Source organism: Haematobia irritans, chromosome 1 (genome assembly GCF_050003625.1).
Source record: "Haematobia irritans isolate KBUSLIRL chromosome 1, ASM5000362v1, whole genome shotgun sequence".
Taxonomy (NCBI): domain Eukaryota; kingdom Metazoa; phylum Arthropoda; class Insecta; order Diptera; family Muscidae; genus Haematobia; species Haematobia irritans.
In genome coordinates, this window is record NC_134397.1 from 220,466,235 (window position 1) to 220,483,809 (window position 17,575).

The window sequence follows — 17,575 nt, forward strand, 5'->3', positions numbered from 1 at the left end:
ACAGTGGGACAAAATTCCAAACAAGTCCAAAAAAATGTATACTCTCCTCCGGAAAGAAATTTTTGTCAAACAAACGAAACATAAAATTAAAAAACACTGAATTTTTGGCAATCTTTGCAACGATCTCTAATCTTTTTTTTATTTTTTGAGGCAAAAGAAAACTGGTTGTCTAAAAATGCGTTTCTCTGTAACCACAACAAAGTTTTCGTATGTTAAGTAATGCACTGAAAAAAAAAAAAAAAAATATATATATATATATATATATATATATATATATATATATATATATATATATATATATATATATATATATATATATATATATATATATATATATATATATATATATATATATATATATATATATATATATATATATATATATATATATATATATATATATATATATATATATATATATATATATATATTTTAATAAAGTTAATAAGAATTTAATAAACAAAATTATTTTAATAAAATAAATATTTTAATAATTTTTAAAAATGCCCAATGATTTTGAATGCAATTTTGAGATTTTCAGTTTGGTTTTTCAACTAAAATTAAGTAATTTTTCAAAAACAACAACAATGATTAAATTTCTTACAAGTTTTCATTTAAAATAGCATTTCCGTAAATTCACAGTTTTTGGTTGCCAAATGAGTCATGCACACAAAGTTTTAATTGTTTACCAATTAAAATCTCACATCATGATCGGATGTTTTTAATCCTATCGCGCACTATAAAATTTTTATACCCTAAACCACATAGTGGTCAGGGTATAATAAGTTTGATCGGCTAAAAAATGTGACTACCAGAAATATTGATTTTAGACCCCATAAAATAAATACTGATCGACTCAGAATCACCTCCTGAGTCGATCTAGCGCTTGGTGTTCGTCCGTCCGTCTGTCCACGTATTTGTTGTTCACAGGATTCCGGTTGCAATTATTAGCCGATTTTGATGAAATTTCGTATAGGGAGTTTTTTGGGCACAAGGATGAACGCTATTGAATTTGGAAGAAATCTGATCAAATTTCGATATAGCTCCCATATATATGTATCGCCCGATTTCGACAAATGGGGTCACAGTGCACTTTTTTACTAACCGATCGTCGTCAAATTTAGCACAAAATAATCTTCTGCATCACCCTTTAAATCTGCAAAATTTCATCGGAATCGGTTCAAATTTATATATAGCTCCCATATATATGTATCGCCCGATTTTGCCAAATTAGGTCAAAAAACCCTTATTTATCAATCGATCTTACTCAAAGTTGGATAAATGTAATCTTCTATAGCACTAACTATATGTGCAAAAAATCATCGAAATCGGTTAAGATTTAGCTATAGCTCCCATATATATGTACCGCCCGAGTTTTCTAAATTTGGCCATAAAACCCTTATTTATCAACCGATCTTACTCAAAGTTGGCGAAATGTAATTTTCTATAACACTAACTATATGTGCAAAATATCATCGAAATCGGTTCAGATTGAGATGTAGCTCCCATATATATGTATAGCCCATTTCATAACTGATCTTACTCAAATTTTGCACAAGGTAACCTCTTGTGGTATTAATCGAACCCGTAAAACATTATGCAAATTGGTTCAGATTTACATATAGCTTCCATATATATGCGTCGCTCGATTTTCCCAAATTTTACCATAATACTTTTATTTATTAACCAATGTTACTCAAATTTCAAATTTTGATGACTAGTCGATCGTATTTATAAGTACTTGGAGCTCTTACATAAGAATTTTGCTCGATTTTTACTAATTTGGATTTATTACAGACACTAATTGAACGATTTTCTCTTTTTTAATAATGGCCTCAATATTAGTGGCATACTAACTCCGTGGGTGCAATATCAACACAGCCAGTGTTGCTAGAAGTAGGGGAAATTCCCTATATGTAGGTTTTTTTCTAATATTTAGCGTCTTGTAGGGACGCAGGGCCACAATGTAGGGAAATTGTCACTCAAAACAATTTGTAATAATTTTTACATTTTGGTGGCTCTAGAGGAGGAAATTAGAAGCCGACAAGGCTTGATCTTTAATAATGTGTGGTAACAACAGTTACCACTCCTGCCAAAAAAATGTAACAACATTTGAAGATTACCACAAATCTACCAAACAAATATTTCAATAGACATTTTTTCAAAATTTATACCTGTAGAAAATTTTGTCAACATTGTATTTCTATAGAAATTTTTTTTCAAAATATTATTTCTATAAAAAATTTTTTCATAATGTTATTTCTGTGGATTTTTTTTTCAAAATTTTATTTTTATAGAACTTATTATCAAAATTTTATTTCTATGGAAAATTTTCTCAAAAAAATTTTTTATAAAAACTTTTTCCAAAATGTTATTTCTATAGAGATTTAACACAAAAAAAAATACTATTTTTGGTAGAATTCTACCAACTGTGGCAACCGTGGTGGTAATACATATTTATTTTCGAGGTTATATACGTTGCATTTTCATGTTTTAAGATAATAAAGTACTTACGGCCATTTTCATGTAGCTCCGTTAGGCTTTAACTGCCAGTTAACAGAAAGTAAATTGCAAATATTTTCTCTCCGATTAACTTTAACTGAAAAATTTTCGTCAGTTAAGTTCCTAACTGGCTTATGGAATATAAAGGCAAGATGACAGCTTCGTCTATAATACGGTTTAAAAGTTGGTTAGTTAACGGAACACTAACGGAGCTTTATGAAAATGGGGGTTAGAACCATTTTTGTTTTGTAAAATTTATTTAAATTTAACGAAAATATTGAAGGAAAATTGTTTGGGAATGTATGGAAAAGTAGGGAACTTTTTTTGTCATTGTAGGATAAACCGAACATTTTCCCTTGCAACACAGACTATGAGCTATAGTCAGATTGAGACAAAGTACCCATAAACATGTACCCCGCAATTTTCTTAAATATGTAACTGCGGTTTATCTCCCAGACCAATATCAGTGTTACCCCACAAATGCTTATAATTACTAATTCAGTAAGGGTGGTTTAGAGTTTGATATAGTCGGCCCCGCCCGACTTTCTACTTTACTTACTTGTTTATTGTTAAATTAGCAACGTCTGTTCTCAGTTTTGACACCACCTTTGGGTCGATGCGCTTGTTTAGGTTATTTCTACGTATATAGTACCAAAATGGTAATTTCCCTAAAATTCCACAAAAAAAACTCCATCATCATTAAAAACAAAAAACATAAATATGTATATTTAATTTTTATTTTAGCCTTATACACATATTCCAACTACCCCTACAAATTTAATTATAGTTAAGTAAAAAACAACCATTACACTTTATTTGCTTTTAAGAAAATTCTTAAATTCTTCAACGCCTTCCCAATTTTCGGCAGCACCTGGAGCTGAATTTTTCAGACCATCATACCACTTGGCCACATGCTCATATTTACTGAAATCTAATTCCGCCACTTCCATTGTGGTCATCGAAGCCAAAATCGATAAATCAGCCAAAGTCAATGAATCCCCGGCAACATATTTGGATTCCGATAAAAATGTATTCAAAAATTGCAATGCAGTTTGTAATTTTTCAAAACCTTCCATATCCTTGGATTTATTGTGGAAAGCATAAGGATAAAAATATTCTGCAAAGCTTTTATATAAAGTACCCATATCGAAATAGAGACGTTGATTGATTACAGCACGTTTCCTGGGGCAATTGGGATATAAAGGATCATTAGGTTTACCGTATTTTTCAACCAAATAGACCATTATTGCTCGAGATTCCCACAAGGTTAGATCTCCATCGACGAAAGTTGGGACAGTGTGTTGAGGATTCATTTTAAGGAATTCAGGTTTCATGTGCTCACCCTTGAAGAGGTTTATATATTTTTTATTGAGAGCCACACCCAAAGCCTTGGCGGTCATTATAACCGCACGCGAGGGAGCTGACAGGGGCATATAGTACAAATCCATGATTCTGTTTTGGAATGAGAAAAAAAAAAAAATAAAAAACAAATTATTTCGTTGGCAATCATTTGGTTTGTATGGAAAAATAAAATTCAAAGTGTCGAGGAGACAGTTTTCTCTGATTTTGTGAAAAAAAAAATTGACTTGATATGATAGACGACGGACAGAAAATTAAGGACATATTTCTAAAGAAATTCAATGATCTTTATATTAACATTTTATTTCAAAAAATTAAAAAAAACAATAAAAAATATGCTCTTACTCACACTGAAACAAGTAAAGAAAGTCTAAAGTCGGGCGGGGCCGACTATATTATACCCTGCACCACTTTGTAGATCTAAATTTTCGATACCATATCACATCCGTCAAATGTGTTGGGACCAATATATAAAAGTTTGTCCCAAATACATACATTTAAATATCACTCGATCTGGACAGTATTTGATAGACTTCTACAAAATCTATAGACTCAAAATTTAAGTCGGCTAATGCACTAGGGTGGAACACAATGTTAGTAAAAAACAAGTATATACAGCACTAAGTTCGGCCGGGCCGAATCTTAAATACCCACCACCATGAACCAAATATTAGGGTTTCCTTTGAAATTTCAGGAGGGATTGAGGACTTGAGGACACTTCCCGAAGATAAATTTAAAGATTTCACCTATGAGGACTATATCAGATTCTGGATTTATAAGAACCATTTTTGTTTGAGTTTTAGAGGAATCATTAACATCTCTTGTAAGTGTGCAAGAAAATTATAAAATAACGTCTTGCTTTGAAATCTTAAATCTGTAGATTTTCAACCGAGAAGTATCTGAAATCTGAAAATTTTACATTGAGTTTCAAGCAATTTTCATGATCAGTGCGCCTTCTATACCCTCAAGAAATGAAGTCGGTCTATATGGAGGCATTACCAAAAGGACCGATATAAACTTAATCCGATACACGTTTTTGGGAGCCTAAAATAATATTTACAATTTCAGGCAAATCGCATAAAAACTACGGATTCTAGAAACCCAAGAAGTAAAATCGGGATATCGGTCTATATGGGGGCTATACCAAAGCATGGACCGATACTCACCATTTTTGGCACACCCCTTTATGGTTCTCAAATACCTATAAATTTCCAATTTCAGACAAATTGTATTTAAACTACGGATTCTATAAGCCCAAGACCCCAAATCGGGAGGTCGTTTTATATGGGGACCACACCAAAACATGGACCGATACTCACAATTTTTGGCACACGTATTTGTGGTCCTACAATATCTCTAGATTTCCAATTTCAGGTAAATTGAATAAAAACTGCGGTTTCTATAAGCCCAAGAAGTAAAATCGGGAGATCGGTCTATATGGGGGCTATACCAAAATATGGACCGATACTCACCATTTTCGGCACACCTCTTTATGGTCCTAAAATACCTCTAGATTTCCAATTTCAGGTAAATTGAATAAAAACTGCGGTTTCTATAAGCCCACGAAGTAAAATCGGGAGATCGATCTATATGGGGGCTATACCAAAACATGGACCGATACTCACCATTTTTGGCACACCCCTTTATGGTCATAAAATACCTCTACATTTCTAATTTCAAGCATATTGGATAAAAACTACGATTTCTATAAGCCCAAGACCCCAAATCGGGAGGTCGGTTTACATGGGGACTATATCAAAACCTGGACCGATATAGCCCATCTTCGAACTTGACCTGCCCGCAGACAAACGACGAGTTTGTGCAAAATTTCAGCGCGATTGCTTCATTATTGAAGACTGTAGCGTGATTACAACAGACAGACAGACAGACAGACAGACAGACAGACGGACAGACGGACATCGTTATATCGTCTTAGAATTTCTCCCTGATCAAGAATATATATACTTTATATAGTCGGAAATCGATATTTCGATGCGTTACAAACGGAATGACAAACTTATTATACCCCCGTCACCATTCTATGGTGGTGGGTATAACAAGTAAGGAAAGTCTAAAGTCGGGCGGGGCCGACTATATTATACCCTCCACCACTTTGTAGATCTACATTTTCGATACCATATCACATCCGTCAAATGTGTTGGGGGCTATATAAAAAGGTTTGTCCCAAATACATACAATTAAATATCACTCGATTTGGACAGAATTTGATAGACTTTTACAAAATCGATAGACTCGAAAAGTCGGCTAATGCACTAGGGTGGAACACAATGTTAGTAAAAAAATATGCGAAACGTTTAAATCTGAAGCAGTTTTGAGGAAACTTATATGTGATTTAACGCTCAATATATATGCATTAGAAGTTTAGGAAAATTAGAGTCATTTTTACAACTTTTCGACTAAGCAGTGGCGATTTTACAAGGAAAATGTTGATATTTTGAACATTTTTGTCGAAATCAGAAAAACATATATATGGGAGCTATATCTAAATCTGAACCGATTTCAACCAAATTTGGCACGCATAGCAACAATGCTAATTCTACAACCTGTGCAAAATTTCAACTAAATCGGGGTTAAAAATCGGCCTCTGTGGTCATATGAGTGTAAATCGGGCGAAAGCTATATATGGGAGCTATATCTAAATCTGAACCGATTTCAACCAAATTTGGAACGCATAGCTACAATGCTAATTCTACTCCCTGTGCAAAATTTCAACCAAATTGGGGTAAAACTCTGGCTTCTGGGACCGTATTAGTCCATATCGGGCGAAAGATATATATAGGAGCTATATCTAAATCTGAACCGATTTCAATAAAATTTGGCATACTTGACTATAGTGGTTATTGTTCTTCTTGTGCAAAATTTTAAGCAAATTAGGGTAAAACTCTGGCTTCTGACGCCATATAAGTCCATATCGGGCGAAATATATATATGGGAGCTATATCTAAATCTGAACCGATTTCTTCCAAAATCAATAGAGATCTATTCTGAGCAAAAACACATACTTGTGCCAAATTTGAAGTCGATTGGACTAAAACTGCGACCTAGACTTTGATTACAAAAATGTGTTCACGGACAGACGGACATCGCTATATCGACTCAAGAGCCCACCCTGAGCATTTTTGCCAAAGACACCATGTGTCTATCTCGTCTCCTTCTGGGTGTTGCAAACATATGCACTAACTTATAATACCCTGTTCCACATTGTGGAGCAGGGTATAAAAATAGTGAACTCACCAGGAAAGATTAATTTTAGAAAATTTTTAATATTTTTAGAAAATTTAAACTAAACAGTAATACAAACGCTGGCATCACGCCGATATCACAAAAATAAGTAAATATTTTTCGACAAATTCAAGAAAATTTTTGGACATGATTAAGTTTTTTCACTTGTTAAAGAAAATTTTGTAGTTTGAAGGAAAAACTGGTGTTCAAAATTGCAAGAATGTCTTTAGTGACATACGAAGTTCATGATGAACGCATTTCTAGTAAAATTTATGAGAAATAAGAATTTTGTAAATATTTGTACCCTCCACCATAGGATGGGGGTATATTAACTTTGTCATTCCGTTTGTAACACATCGAAATATTGCTCTAAGACCCCATAAAGTATATATATTCTGGGTCGTGGTGAACTTCTGAGTCGATCTAAGCATGTCCGTCCGTCAGTCCGTCTGTTGAAATCACGCTAACTTCCGAAAGAAACAAGCTATCGACTTGAAACTTGGCACAAGTAGTTGTTATTGATGTAGTTCGGATGGTATTGCAAATGGGCCATATCGGTCCACTTTTACGTATAGCCCCCCATATAAACGGACCCCCAAATTTGGCTTGCGATTGCTCTAAGAGAAGCAAATTTCATCCGATCCGGCTGAAGTTTGGTACATTGTGTTAGTATATGGTCTCTAACAACCATGCAAAAATTGGTCCATATCGGTCCACTTCCACTCCCACTCCCATATAAACGGACCCCCAAATTTGGCTTGCGATTGCTACATGGTGTTAGTATATGGTCTCTAACAACCATGCAAAAATTGGTTCATATCGGTCCATAATTACATATAGCCCCCATATAAACCGATCCTCCGATTTGGTTTGCGGAGCCTCTAAGAGAACCAAGTTTCATCCGATCCGGCTGCAATTTGGTACGTGGTGTTAGTATATTGCATCTAACAACCATTCCAAAATTGGTCCATATCGATCCATAATTATATATAGCCCTCATATAAGCCGATCCCCAGATTTGACCTCCGGAGCCTCTTGGAGGAGCAAAATTCATCCGATCCGGGTGAAATTTGGAACAGGGTGTTAGAATGTGGTCTCTAACAAACACGCAAGAATTGCTCCATATCGGTTCATAATTATATATAGCCCCCTATATAAACCGATCCCCAGATTTGATCTCCGGAGCCTCTTGGAGGAGCAAAATTCATCCGATCCGGTTGAAATTTGCAACGTGGTGTTAGTATAAGGCCGCTAATAACCATGCCAAAATTGGTCCATGGTTGCCACTCGAGCCAAAAATAATCTACCAAAATTTTATTTTTATAGAAAACATTGTCAAAATGTTATTTCTATAGAAAAACTAGCGTAACCCGGCCCGCTTCGCTGCGCCTTCCGAAGCGTATTTTGAGGAACATTTTGCATTAACTTAGTCAACTATATCCTTCGTGCTGAAAACAAATTCGAAAAGATTTCAATTCTTTTAAACAAATCGGACTACTTGATTTTTCGTTTATAGGTACAAATACGGCGGGAGAAGGTGTACCCTTTCCTCCAAATTTTTTTAATAATGTTCTGTATTCAAGTAGTTGGACAATCTTCTATATTTCTTGTGAATTTTAAGTGGGGAATTTTAAGGAAAGGTATCCTTCTCCTCAACATATCTGAAAATTAAGCACTATATTATAATAACATACAAAGAATTACTGTTTCCCATCCAATAAATCGGAAAAAGCAAAAGTAGTAAAAAAATTTACCACATTAACATTTGCTAAAATGTTGGAAAATGATGCACCCTCTACGTTGGCTGCCAATTTCATGTAAATTTAAGTTCTTTACTAAAAAGAAGTCTGGCAGAAGACTGACAACCCTCCACTTTCAACTTAAGAAAAAAAAAAACGGACAAAAGGGAACCCTCTCTTTACTAAAATGAAGACTAAAAAGAAGTCTGGCAGAAGCCTGTGCAAAAATCATAAAATTATGTACCGAGTTCCCATTTACGGACAACCCTCTACTTTCAATTTAGGAAAAAAAAAAACGGACAAAAGGGAACCCTCTCCCCACCTTCGCTCCACTCCGACCTGATATCGGACTATCACGTACCCTATATTAATTTCGCAACTACTCAATGGTCTCTATAAATTCTATCGAAGTAAATCGATAAAGTTTATTTCAATTTTCCCCTTCCCCAACCAGATATCGAAAAATCATATACTAATTTAAAAATTATGTATAAATTTAATCACCTCCTGCCACGTCCCTGTAAATTTCAAGTAGATCGGAGATGTTTAAATTTTGCTCTATTGTTTTAAAGGGACGTCACTTTCCCCGATACAATATCGACACCCCTAACCTTCCCTGAAAATTCTTGAAACTTTCCTTCAAGTGTGGGGCAAGGAAGGTTGCCTCTTCGTTCATAACCTTCCCCCACTGCTTTTGTAAATTTCAAGAAAACTAAATTTTTTTTGTAGTTTTAGAGGAGGACCTCCTCCCCGACCAAATGTCGAAAAGCGTATCTTTTGTAAACGTCCCAGAAAATGTCAAGCAAATTATAAGCCTAAAGGGGCGGCCTCTCTTCCGTCCAAATATCACAAAATCAGGTATCAACTATTACGGTTGACGGAGGTTACGATCTCTCCCCAGTCCTCTGTAAATTTCAAGTAACTCGGTTAAGTTTAATTGTTTCTCTGTATGTACTTAAGAGAAGCGGATGTCTCCCTATGCCCTTTTATTTTTATTAAAAAATCAGGAACCTGATATAAATTTCGTAACCCATTTTTTCTGTAAAATTTCAGTCGGGGGAGTTTAGTTTTGTTTGAACTTTCAAAAAAAAAAAAAAAATTTTGGCAATTGGGTGGTCCCCCTCCCCGAGCAAATATCGAAAAATAATGTAGCGGATTTTTGTCTACATGCCAACCCCAACATTCAATGGAAATTTCAAGCAAATCGCATAATTTTGTTCCAAGTTTCAAAAAGTAGGGCAAGGGGGAGGTCCCCCTCCCCATCCACATATGAAATCATCGGGTACCCCATATTAATTCCATAACCTCCCCACATGTTCTCTGTAAATCTCAGATAATTTAGAGAATTTTAGTTTTTTTCACTGTACTTTAAAAAAAGTCGAACAAAGGAGAGGCCCCCCTCCGCTGCCAAATATCGAAATAAAAAGTAGCGGATCTTTGTCTAGATGCCAACCCCAATCTTCAACGAAAATTTCAACCAAATCGGTCAACTTTGGTCCAATTTTCAAAAAGTCCGATAAAGGGGAGGTCCCCCTCCGCGACCAGGTGTCAAAAAATTAGGTACCCTATTTTCACCACATGAACGCCCCCTACGATCTCTGAAAGTTTCAAGTAAATCGGTTCAGCCGTTTCGGAGCCAACTCGGTACATACATACAAACAAACAAACAAATAAACAAACATAAATTGAATTTTATATATATAGATTTGTCAAAATTTTATTTCTATAGAAAATTTTGTCAAAATTTTATTTCTATAGAAAATTTTGTTAAAATTTTATTTCTATAGAAAATTTTGTTAAAATTTTATTACTATAGAAATTTTTTTCCAATTTTACTTCTATAGAAAATTTTGTATAGAAAAATTTTATTTTGTCAAAATTTTATTTCTATAGAAACTTTAAACTTAATTATATACCTATTTAATCGGCCTTTTTTAGTTTAATATATACCACGTATGGACTATGTGGTATATATTACGGTGTTAGGAAGTTGTAAGATACCTTGCCATCGGCAAGTGTTACCGCAACCCAAGTAATTCGATTGTGGATGACAGTCTTCAGTAGAAGTTTCTACGCAATCCATAAGCTTCGGCCTGGCCGAACTTACGGCCGTATATACTTGTTTATGTATAATTTTTTCCCCGTGTTTTAGTTAAGTTATCTAAAAATTACTAAAATTTAGTTAATTTATCTAAATTACACTAGTTTACAAAACAAAATTTCATGTACACTTGATGAGAGGCAACTTTTTTAGGTATGTTGATCAGCTGAATTCGAAAAAATTAAGAAAATCAGTTTTTGAGATATCCCGTTAATTTTAGTTCTTTTTTTACTAAACAAATTGTATGTCGAGTTAGAAATGTCCGATTATATCGTTGTTGGTACTTAAATGAAAGGTATTTCATTTAAGTACCAACTTTCGAATTTAGCAGATCAAAATACATAAGAAAGGTTGATTCTCATCAAGTGTACATTTTGGATGTAAACTAGTGTTATTAGAGTAAAGGAAACTTTCTCCAAACATAATCATTCCATGAACTAAAATAAATTTAAATTGGCTTTAGTGAAATAGAGAATTCACTTTTTTTTGAGTGCAATGCAAAATGTAATATTCTCAAAGTTTTAAATTTTAAATTAATTTATTACTTATATTTCAAAATATAATAAACTTAATTATACGGGCACTAGCAACTAGAAGCTACCGGTCTATAAATTTTGTAATTGCAACAACAACAACAACCGCGAAAAATTCACTTTTATTTTTGTCATAATTTGATGTATGACCATAACTTTTCTATACCGACACAATTTTCCCGGTCTGGCAAAATTAGCTCCCTAACAGTTTCAACTCTCTCTCTCTCTCTCTCACAATTTTGAGAAAAGTATGACCAATACATATTAAATCCAATGCTTTTGACAAGTCACAAAAAAATCGTTTATTTCTATTTTTAATTCTGTTATCACTCCGATTAATTTTTCTATTATACCTTTTAAATTTCAAGATCAAAAACTTAACGTTGTGTACACCGTGATGTTCTATCGTCTACTGAGAACATTTTGGGAATTGTGTTGAAATTCGTGTTTGGAATTGTACATAGCATTAGTTATACATAGATCGTATTTGGTTTATTTTATTGCATAAACTAATTTGCATATATATTTGCGATAACAATACTCGTAGAATGGCACATTGGCTAAAATCAAATTCAGTTGATTTTGGTATTTTTTATACCCACAACCATAGAATGGTGACGGGGGTATAATAAGTTTGTCATTCCGTTTGTAATACATCGAAATATCGATTTCCGACTATATAAAGTATATATATTCTTGATCAGAGAGAAATTCTAAGACGATATAACGATGTCCGTCCGTCCGTCTGTCTGTTGTAATCACGCTACAGTCTTCAATAATGAAGCAATCGTGCTGAAATTTTGCACAAACTAGTCTTTTGTCTGCATACAGGTCAAGTTCGAAGATTGGTTGTATCAGTCCAGGTTTTGACATAGCCCCCATATAAACCGACCTCCCGATTTGGGGTCTTGGGCTTATAGAAACCGTAGTTTTTATCCAATTTGGAAATCTAGAGGTATTTTAGAAAATCTAGAGGTATTTTAGGACCATAAAAAGGTGTGCCGAAAATGGTGAGTATCGGTCCATATTTTGGTATAGCCCCCATAAGAACGATCTCCCGATTTAACTCCTTGGGTTTCTAGAAACCGTAGTTTTTATCTGATTTGCCTGAAATTGTAAATATTGTGGTATTTTAGGCTCACAAAAACGTGTATCGGATTAAGTTTTTATCGGTCCATTTGGTAATGCCTCCATATAGACCGACTTCACTTCTTAAGGGTATAGAAGGAGCAACGATCATGAAAATTGCTTGAAACTCAATGTAAAATTTCCAGATTTTACTTCTACAGATTTAAGATCTCAAATCAAGTCGTTATTTTATAATTTTCTTGCATACTTACAAGAGATGTTAATGATTCCTCTAAAACTCAAACAAAAATGGTTCTTGTAAAGCCTGATATAGTCCTCATAGGTGAAATCTTTAAATTTATCTTCGGGAAGTGTCCTCAAGTCCTCAAGCCCTCCTGAAATTTCAAAGGAAACCCTAATATTTGGTTCATGGTGGTGGGTATTTAAGATTCGGCCCGGCCGAACTTAGTGCTGTATATACTTGTTTTTATACCCTGCTCCACACTGTGGAACAGGGTATTATAAGTTAGTGCATATGTTTGCAACACCCAGAAGGAGACGAGATAGACACATGGTGTCTTTGGCAAAAATGCTCAGGATGGGCTCTTGAGTCGATATAACGATGTCCGTCTGTCCGTGAACACATTTTTGTAATCAAAGTCTAGGTCGCAGTTTTAGTCCAATCGAATACAAATTTGGCACAAGTATGTGTTTTGGCTCAGAATAGATCCCTATTGATTTTGAAAGAAATCGGTTCAGATTTAGATATAGCTCCCATATATATATTTCGCCCGACATGGACTTATATGGCCCCAGAAGCCAGAGTTTTAACCTAATTTGCTTAAAATTTTGCACAAGAAGAACAATTAGGACTGTAGTCAAGTGTGCCAAATTTTAGATATAGCTCCCATATATAGCTTTCGGCCGATTTACACTCATTTGACCATAGAGACCAATTTTTTGCTCCGATTTAGTTGAAATTTTTCACAGGGAGTAGAATTAGCATTATTGCTATGCGTGTCAAATTTGGTTGAAATCGGTTCAGATTTAGATACATTCATAATTTCCGAGAAAATAGCAGATTCATAATTTCCGAAAAACTCGCATGTCGAAGAATAACAATGTGCTCTTGAAACGTGCTTGAAGAAATCATATTGCTTCGCTACGTATAGGAGATACATATTATTTTACTGGATATAATACATAATACGATTCTATTGGTTTAATATATAATTGTGTACCACCTTGCACTTTTCAAAAGTCAGTAAAACATTAAAAAATTTATTTCGTAAAGCAGCACTATAGAATATTCCACAAAACCGAGCCAGATTTTATCTATGAATTTTCACTTATTTTCAAACACTCAAGCTACCTTACTTCGTGAAATTGAATCGGTAACTAAATGCGCTAACAATTGGTTTATCATACAATATTTTTTAAGTAATATATTTGTAATACAAAAGAGAAACAAATACACTCAAATGAAAATTAGCTATCTAATCAATTATAAACAGGTACGGAAAGTCTAATGTCGGGCAGGGCCGACTATAGTATACCCTGCACCACTTTGTAGGTTTACATTCAATACTATTTCAAATTCTTCAAATATGGGAGATATTTAAATCTAAAGCCATTTTTATGCAATTATGCATGAATGCATTTATGATTTATCGGTCGATTGAAATGTAGGATATAGGGAAATATTTTTACAAGAAAACATTTTTTAAAAGAAAAGAATTTTACAAGGAAAATGTGTGTATTTTAATTTGGTAAACATTGTTAAAATATTAATTGCCCTCTTTGTAAAAATTTTAATTTTGAATTGAAAATTTGGCCTCAATGGTCATAAGAATCTAAATCGGGCGAAATATGTATATGGGAGTTAAACCTATTTGGACCAATTCTGACGTGTATAGCTAGAATGGTAATTCTACTCTCCGTGCAAAACTTATAGTAAATCAGTGTAAAATTTTGACCTACGGTGGACATACAAGTCCAAATCGGGTGTAAGATATATATGACAGCTATATTTAAATCTTATCAGATTTAAACCAAATTTAGCACACTATCCGACACTTCAATTGTACTCCAGGGCAAAACGTCTTGGCTTCTGGGTTCATATAATTGCATATCGGTGAAAGCTACCAGGTATACCGGTATGAAATGTTTTTGTTATGTGGCACCTATTTTCCAGACTTTTGGATCTTTCCCATAGCTTTTAAACGGTCAGAAATTGTTTGTTGTGCAACATTTAACATTGCTGCCATTTGCTTTTGCAAAGTATCATCTTCATTCAATTCGGAGTCTTAAAACTTTTTTGGTGGTCTTAGACGTTCTTCATTTCTCACATCAAAATCATTATTTCTGAACCGTTGAAACCATCTTTTGAATGTTCTACCAAAACATGAAGACAATTTTACCAAAAACAAAATAACAATTTATTTTCAAAATTTTAGAAGTTTTTTTTTTCAGTATTTGCATTGTTTTATATTATGGGTGTATAAATATCCCTTCCCTGAATTTAAATTTTCTTTCTATAGAAAATGTTGACAAACATTTTATTTCAACATTTTATTATTTTGGCAAAATTTTATTTTTGTAGAACTTTTGTCCAAATTTTATTTTTATAGAAAATTTTGTCCAAATTTTATTTTTATAGAAAATTTTGTCCAAATTTTATTTTTATAGAAAATTTTGTCAAAATTTTATTTCTATAGACAAATTTGTCAAAATTTTATTTCTGCAGAAATTTTTGTCAAAATTTTATTTCTGCAGAAATTTTTGTCAAAATTTTATTTCGTTAGAAAATTTTGTCAAAATTTTATTTCTAGAGAATATTTTGTCAAAGTTTTATTTCTATAGAAAAATTTGTTAAGAATTTATTTCCATAGAAAAATTTTAAAAGTGTTGTTTCTATAGAAAATTTTTTCATAATTTTATTCCTATAGAAAATTTTGCCATAAGTTTATTTCTATAGAAAATTTTGTCATAATTTTATTTCTATAGAAAATTTTATCATAATTTTATTTCTTTAGTTAATTTTAACTTTATTTTAATTTCTATAGAAAATTTTGTCATAATTTTATTTCTATAGAAAATTTTGTCACAAGTTTATTTCTATAGAAAAATTTATCATAATTTTATTTATACAGAAAATTTTGTCAGAAATTTATTTCTATAGAAAATTTTATCATAATTTTATTTCTATAGAAAATTGTTTCAAAATTTTATTTCTATAGAAAGTTTTGTCAAAATTTCACTTCTATAGAAATTTTTGTCATAATTTTATTTCTATAGAAAAGTTTGTCAGAAATTTATTTCTATTGAAAATGTTATCATAATATTATTTCTATTTTGTCATAATTTTATTTCTATAGAAAATTTTGTCATAACTTTATTTCTATAGAAAATTTTGTCATAATTGTATTTCTATAGAAATTGTTGTCAGAAATTTTTTACTATAGAAAATTTTATCATAATTTTATTTCATCATTGTTGTTGTTTTTTATTGCAGCTTAAAACCATACATTGACTAAACTACAAGTGTAGCTTAACCAACAGAGGAAAATAATTTTTGTCAAATTTATTTGGGCAAAGCCTTATAGACTGCAAGATGGTTGGATGGACGCACGTTTCGGAACCACCACATTCCTCATCAGCATCCTCTACTTGCAGCAAAACTATTAACCAATTATCAGAATAAATTCAGGCAGTTCATTAAACCCAACAATAAACCACACTTGAACCATCCGAAAAAAGGCTTTACATTGATAGCCGGCTTATGCCGAAATAAATTCGTACAAACATCTCTCTTTTCCTTTGCCACCATCAAATCATCGATTTGAGTGAAGTTGGCTGGGTTTTATTTTGAGCGTGCTTCCTCTTCTTTCTTTCATAATTTGATTTCTGTAGAAAATTTTGTCAAAATTTTATTTCTATAGAAAATGTTGTCAAGATTTTATTTCTATAGAAAATGTTGTCAAGATTTGATTTCTATTGAAAATGTTGTCAAATTTTTATTTCTATAGAAAATTTAATTTTGTCAAAATTTTATTTCTATAGTAAATTTTGTCATAATTTTATTTCTATAGTAAATTTTATCATAATTTTGTTTCTATAGGAAATTTTCGCAAAATTTTATTTCTATAGAAAATTTAGTCAAAAGTTTATTTCTATATATTTTAGAAAACATTCTGCTTTAGAAATACTTCATAGAAAGTATGAAATTTTATTTCTATAGTAAAATTTATCATAATTTTATTTCTTTAGGAAATTTTGTCAAAACGTTATATCTGTAGAAAATTTTGTCAACATTTTTTACCAAAGAAAATTTCGTCAAAAAAATGTTTCTATAGAAAATTTTCTCAAAATTTTATTTCTATAGAAAATTTTGTCAAAATCTTATATCTTTAGAAAATTTTGTCAAAGTTTTATTTCTATAGAAAATTGAAGTACCTAGGTGGAGAGGAATATTTTACAAAATCTATTAAAACATCCAGAATTCTACCAATCTACCAAAAAATTTTTGGTAGAATTCTACCAAATGTGGCAACCGTGCTCAGGTGCCGGCCTTGAGCATTTGTCTATCTCGTCTCCTTCTCGGTGTTGCGCAAACATATGCACATACTTGTAATATCCGCGGTGTGACGAAGGGTAAACAAATTATAAAACTAATCACATATATACAGTGAAGCCTCTCAGAAGTGATCATCTACCGTCGCCTAAATTTTGTCCAAAATTTTAAGGTGCCACTTATGAGAGATTGAGTTTAAGGCAATAGTATAGCAATCCTTGCTTTGCTGCAAATTTCCCACTTTTAAGAGGTATCAGCTTTGAAGAGTATCTATATTTGAGAGTTTTCACTGTAGTTACATTTCATTTAAAAAGGTTGTTAAATATTGCTTTTCAATTGGAATTTGTGAGAAGGTTTTATATGTAACATACTACGTTACATGGCTGCACACTGATTGGCGATTTTATCTTTAATAATTTAAACTCAAATATGTATAGAGATTTGATATTGGTTAGTT

At 32.5% G+C, this 17,575-nt stretch overlaps 2 protein-coding genes across 4 annotated transcripts in view; both read right to left on the minus strand.

The window, feature by feature from the left end:
- Positions 1-13,929, minus strand: part of LOC142222614 (glutathione S-transferase 2-like) — a 23,330-nt gene extending 9,401 nt beyond the window's left edge. Inside the window, exon 1 of the mRNA XM_075292849.1 lies at positions 13,790-13,929. The gene's annotated coding sequence lies outside the window, so the exon portion shown is untranslated. The remainder of the gene's footprint in view (positions 1-13,789) is intronic.
- LOC142222615 (glutathione S-transferase 2-like) lies at positions 3,218-13,941 on the minus strand. 3 transcript variants are annotated; one of them, XM_075292852.1, is made up of 2 exons: positions 13,918-13,941; positions 3,218-3,954 (listed from the first exon to the last, which is right to left on the minus strand). In XM_075292852.1, exon 2 carries the CDS (start codon positions 3,948-3,950, stop codon positions 3,315-3,317), a length of 636 nt encoding a protein of 211 aa, XP_075148967.1. In that variant the 5' UTR covers positions 3,951-3,954; positions 13,918-13,941; the 3' UTR covers positions 3,218-3,314. The 3 variants fall into 3 exon arrangements, with proteins under 3 accessions (XP_075148967.1, XP_075148965.1, XP_075148966.1); XM_075292850.1 differs by having other exon boundaries at positions 13,790-13,930; XM_075292851.1 differs by lacking the exon at positions 13,918-13,941 and adding an exon at positions 11,831-11,973.
- Between the last annotated feature and the right edge of the window lie 3,634 nt (positions 13,942-17,575).

Excerpts from the sequence above, each read along its gene's own strand:
- LOC142222615 (XM_075292852.1), bottom strand. The coding sequence starts at position 3,950 with ATGGATTTGTACTATATGCCCCTGTCAGCTCCCTCGCGTGCGGTTATA.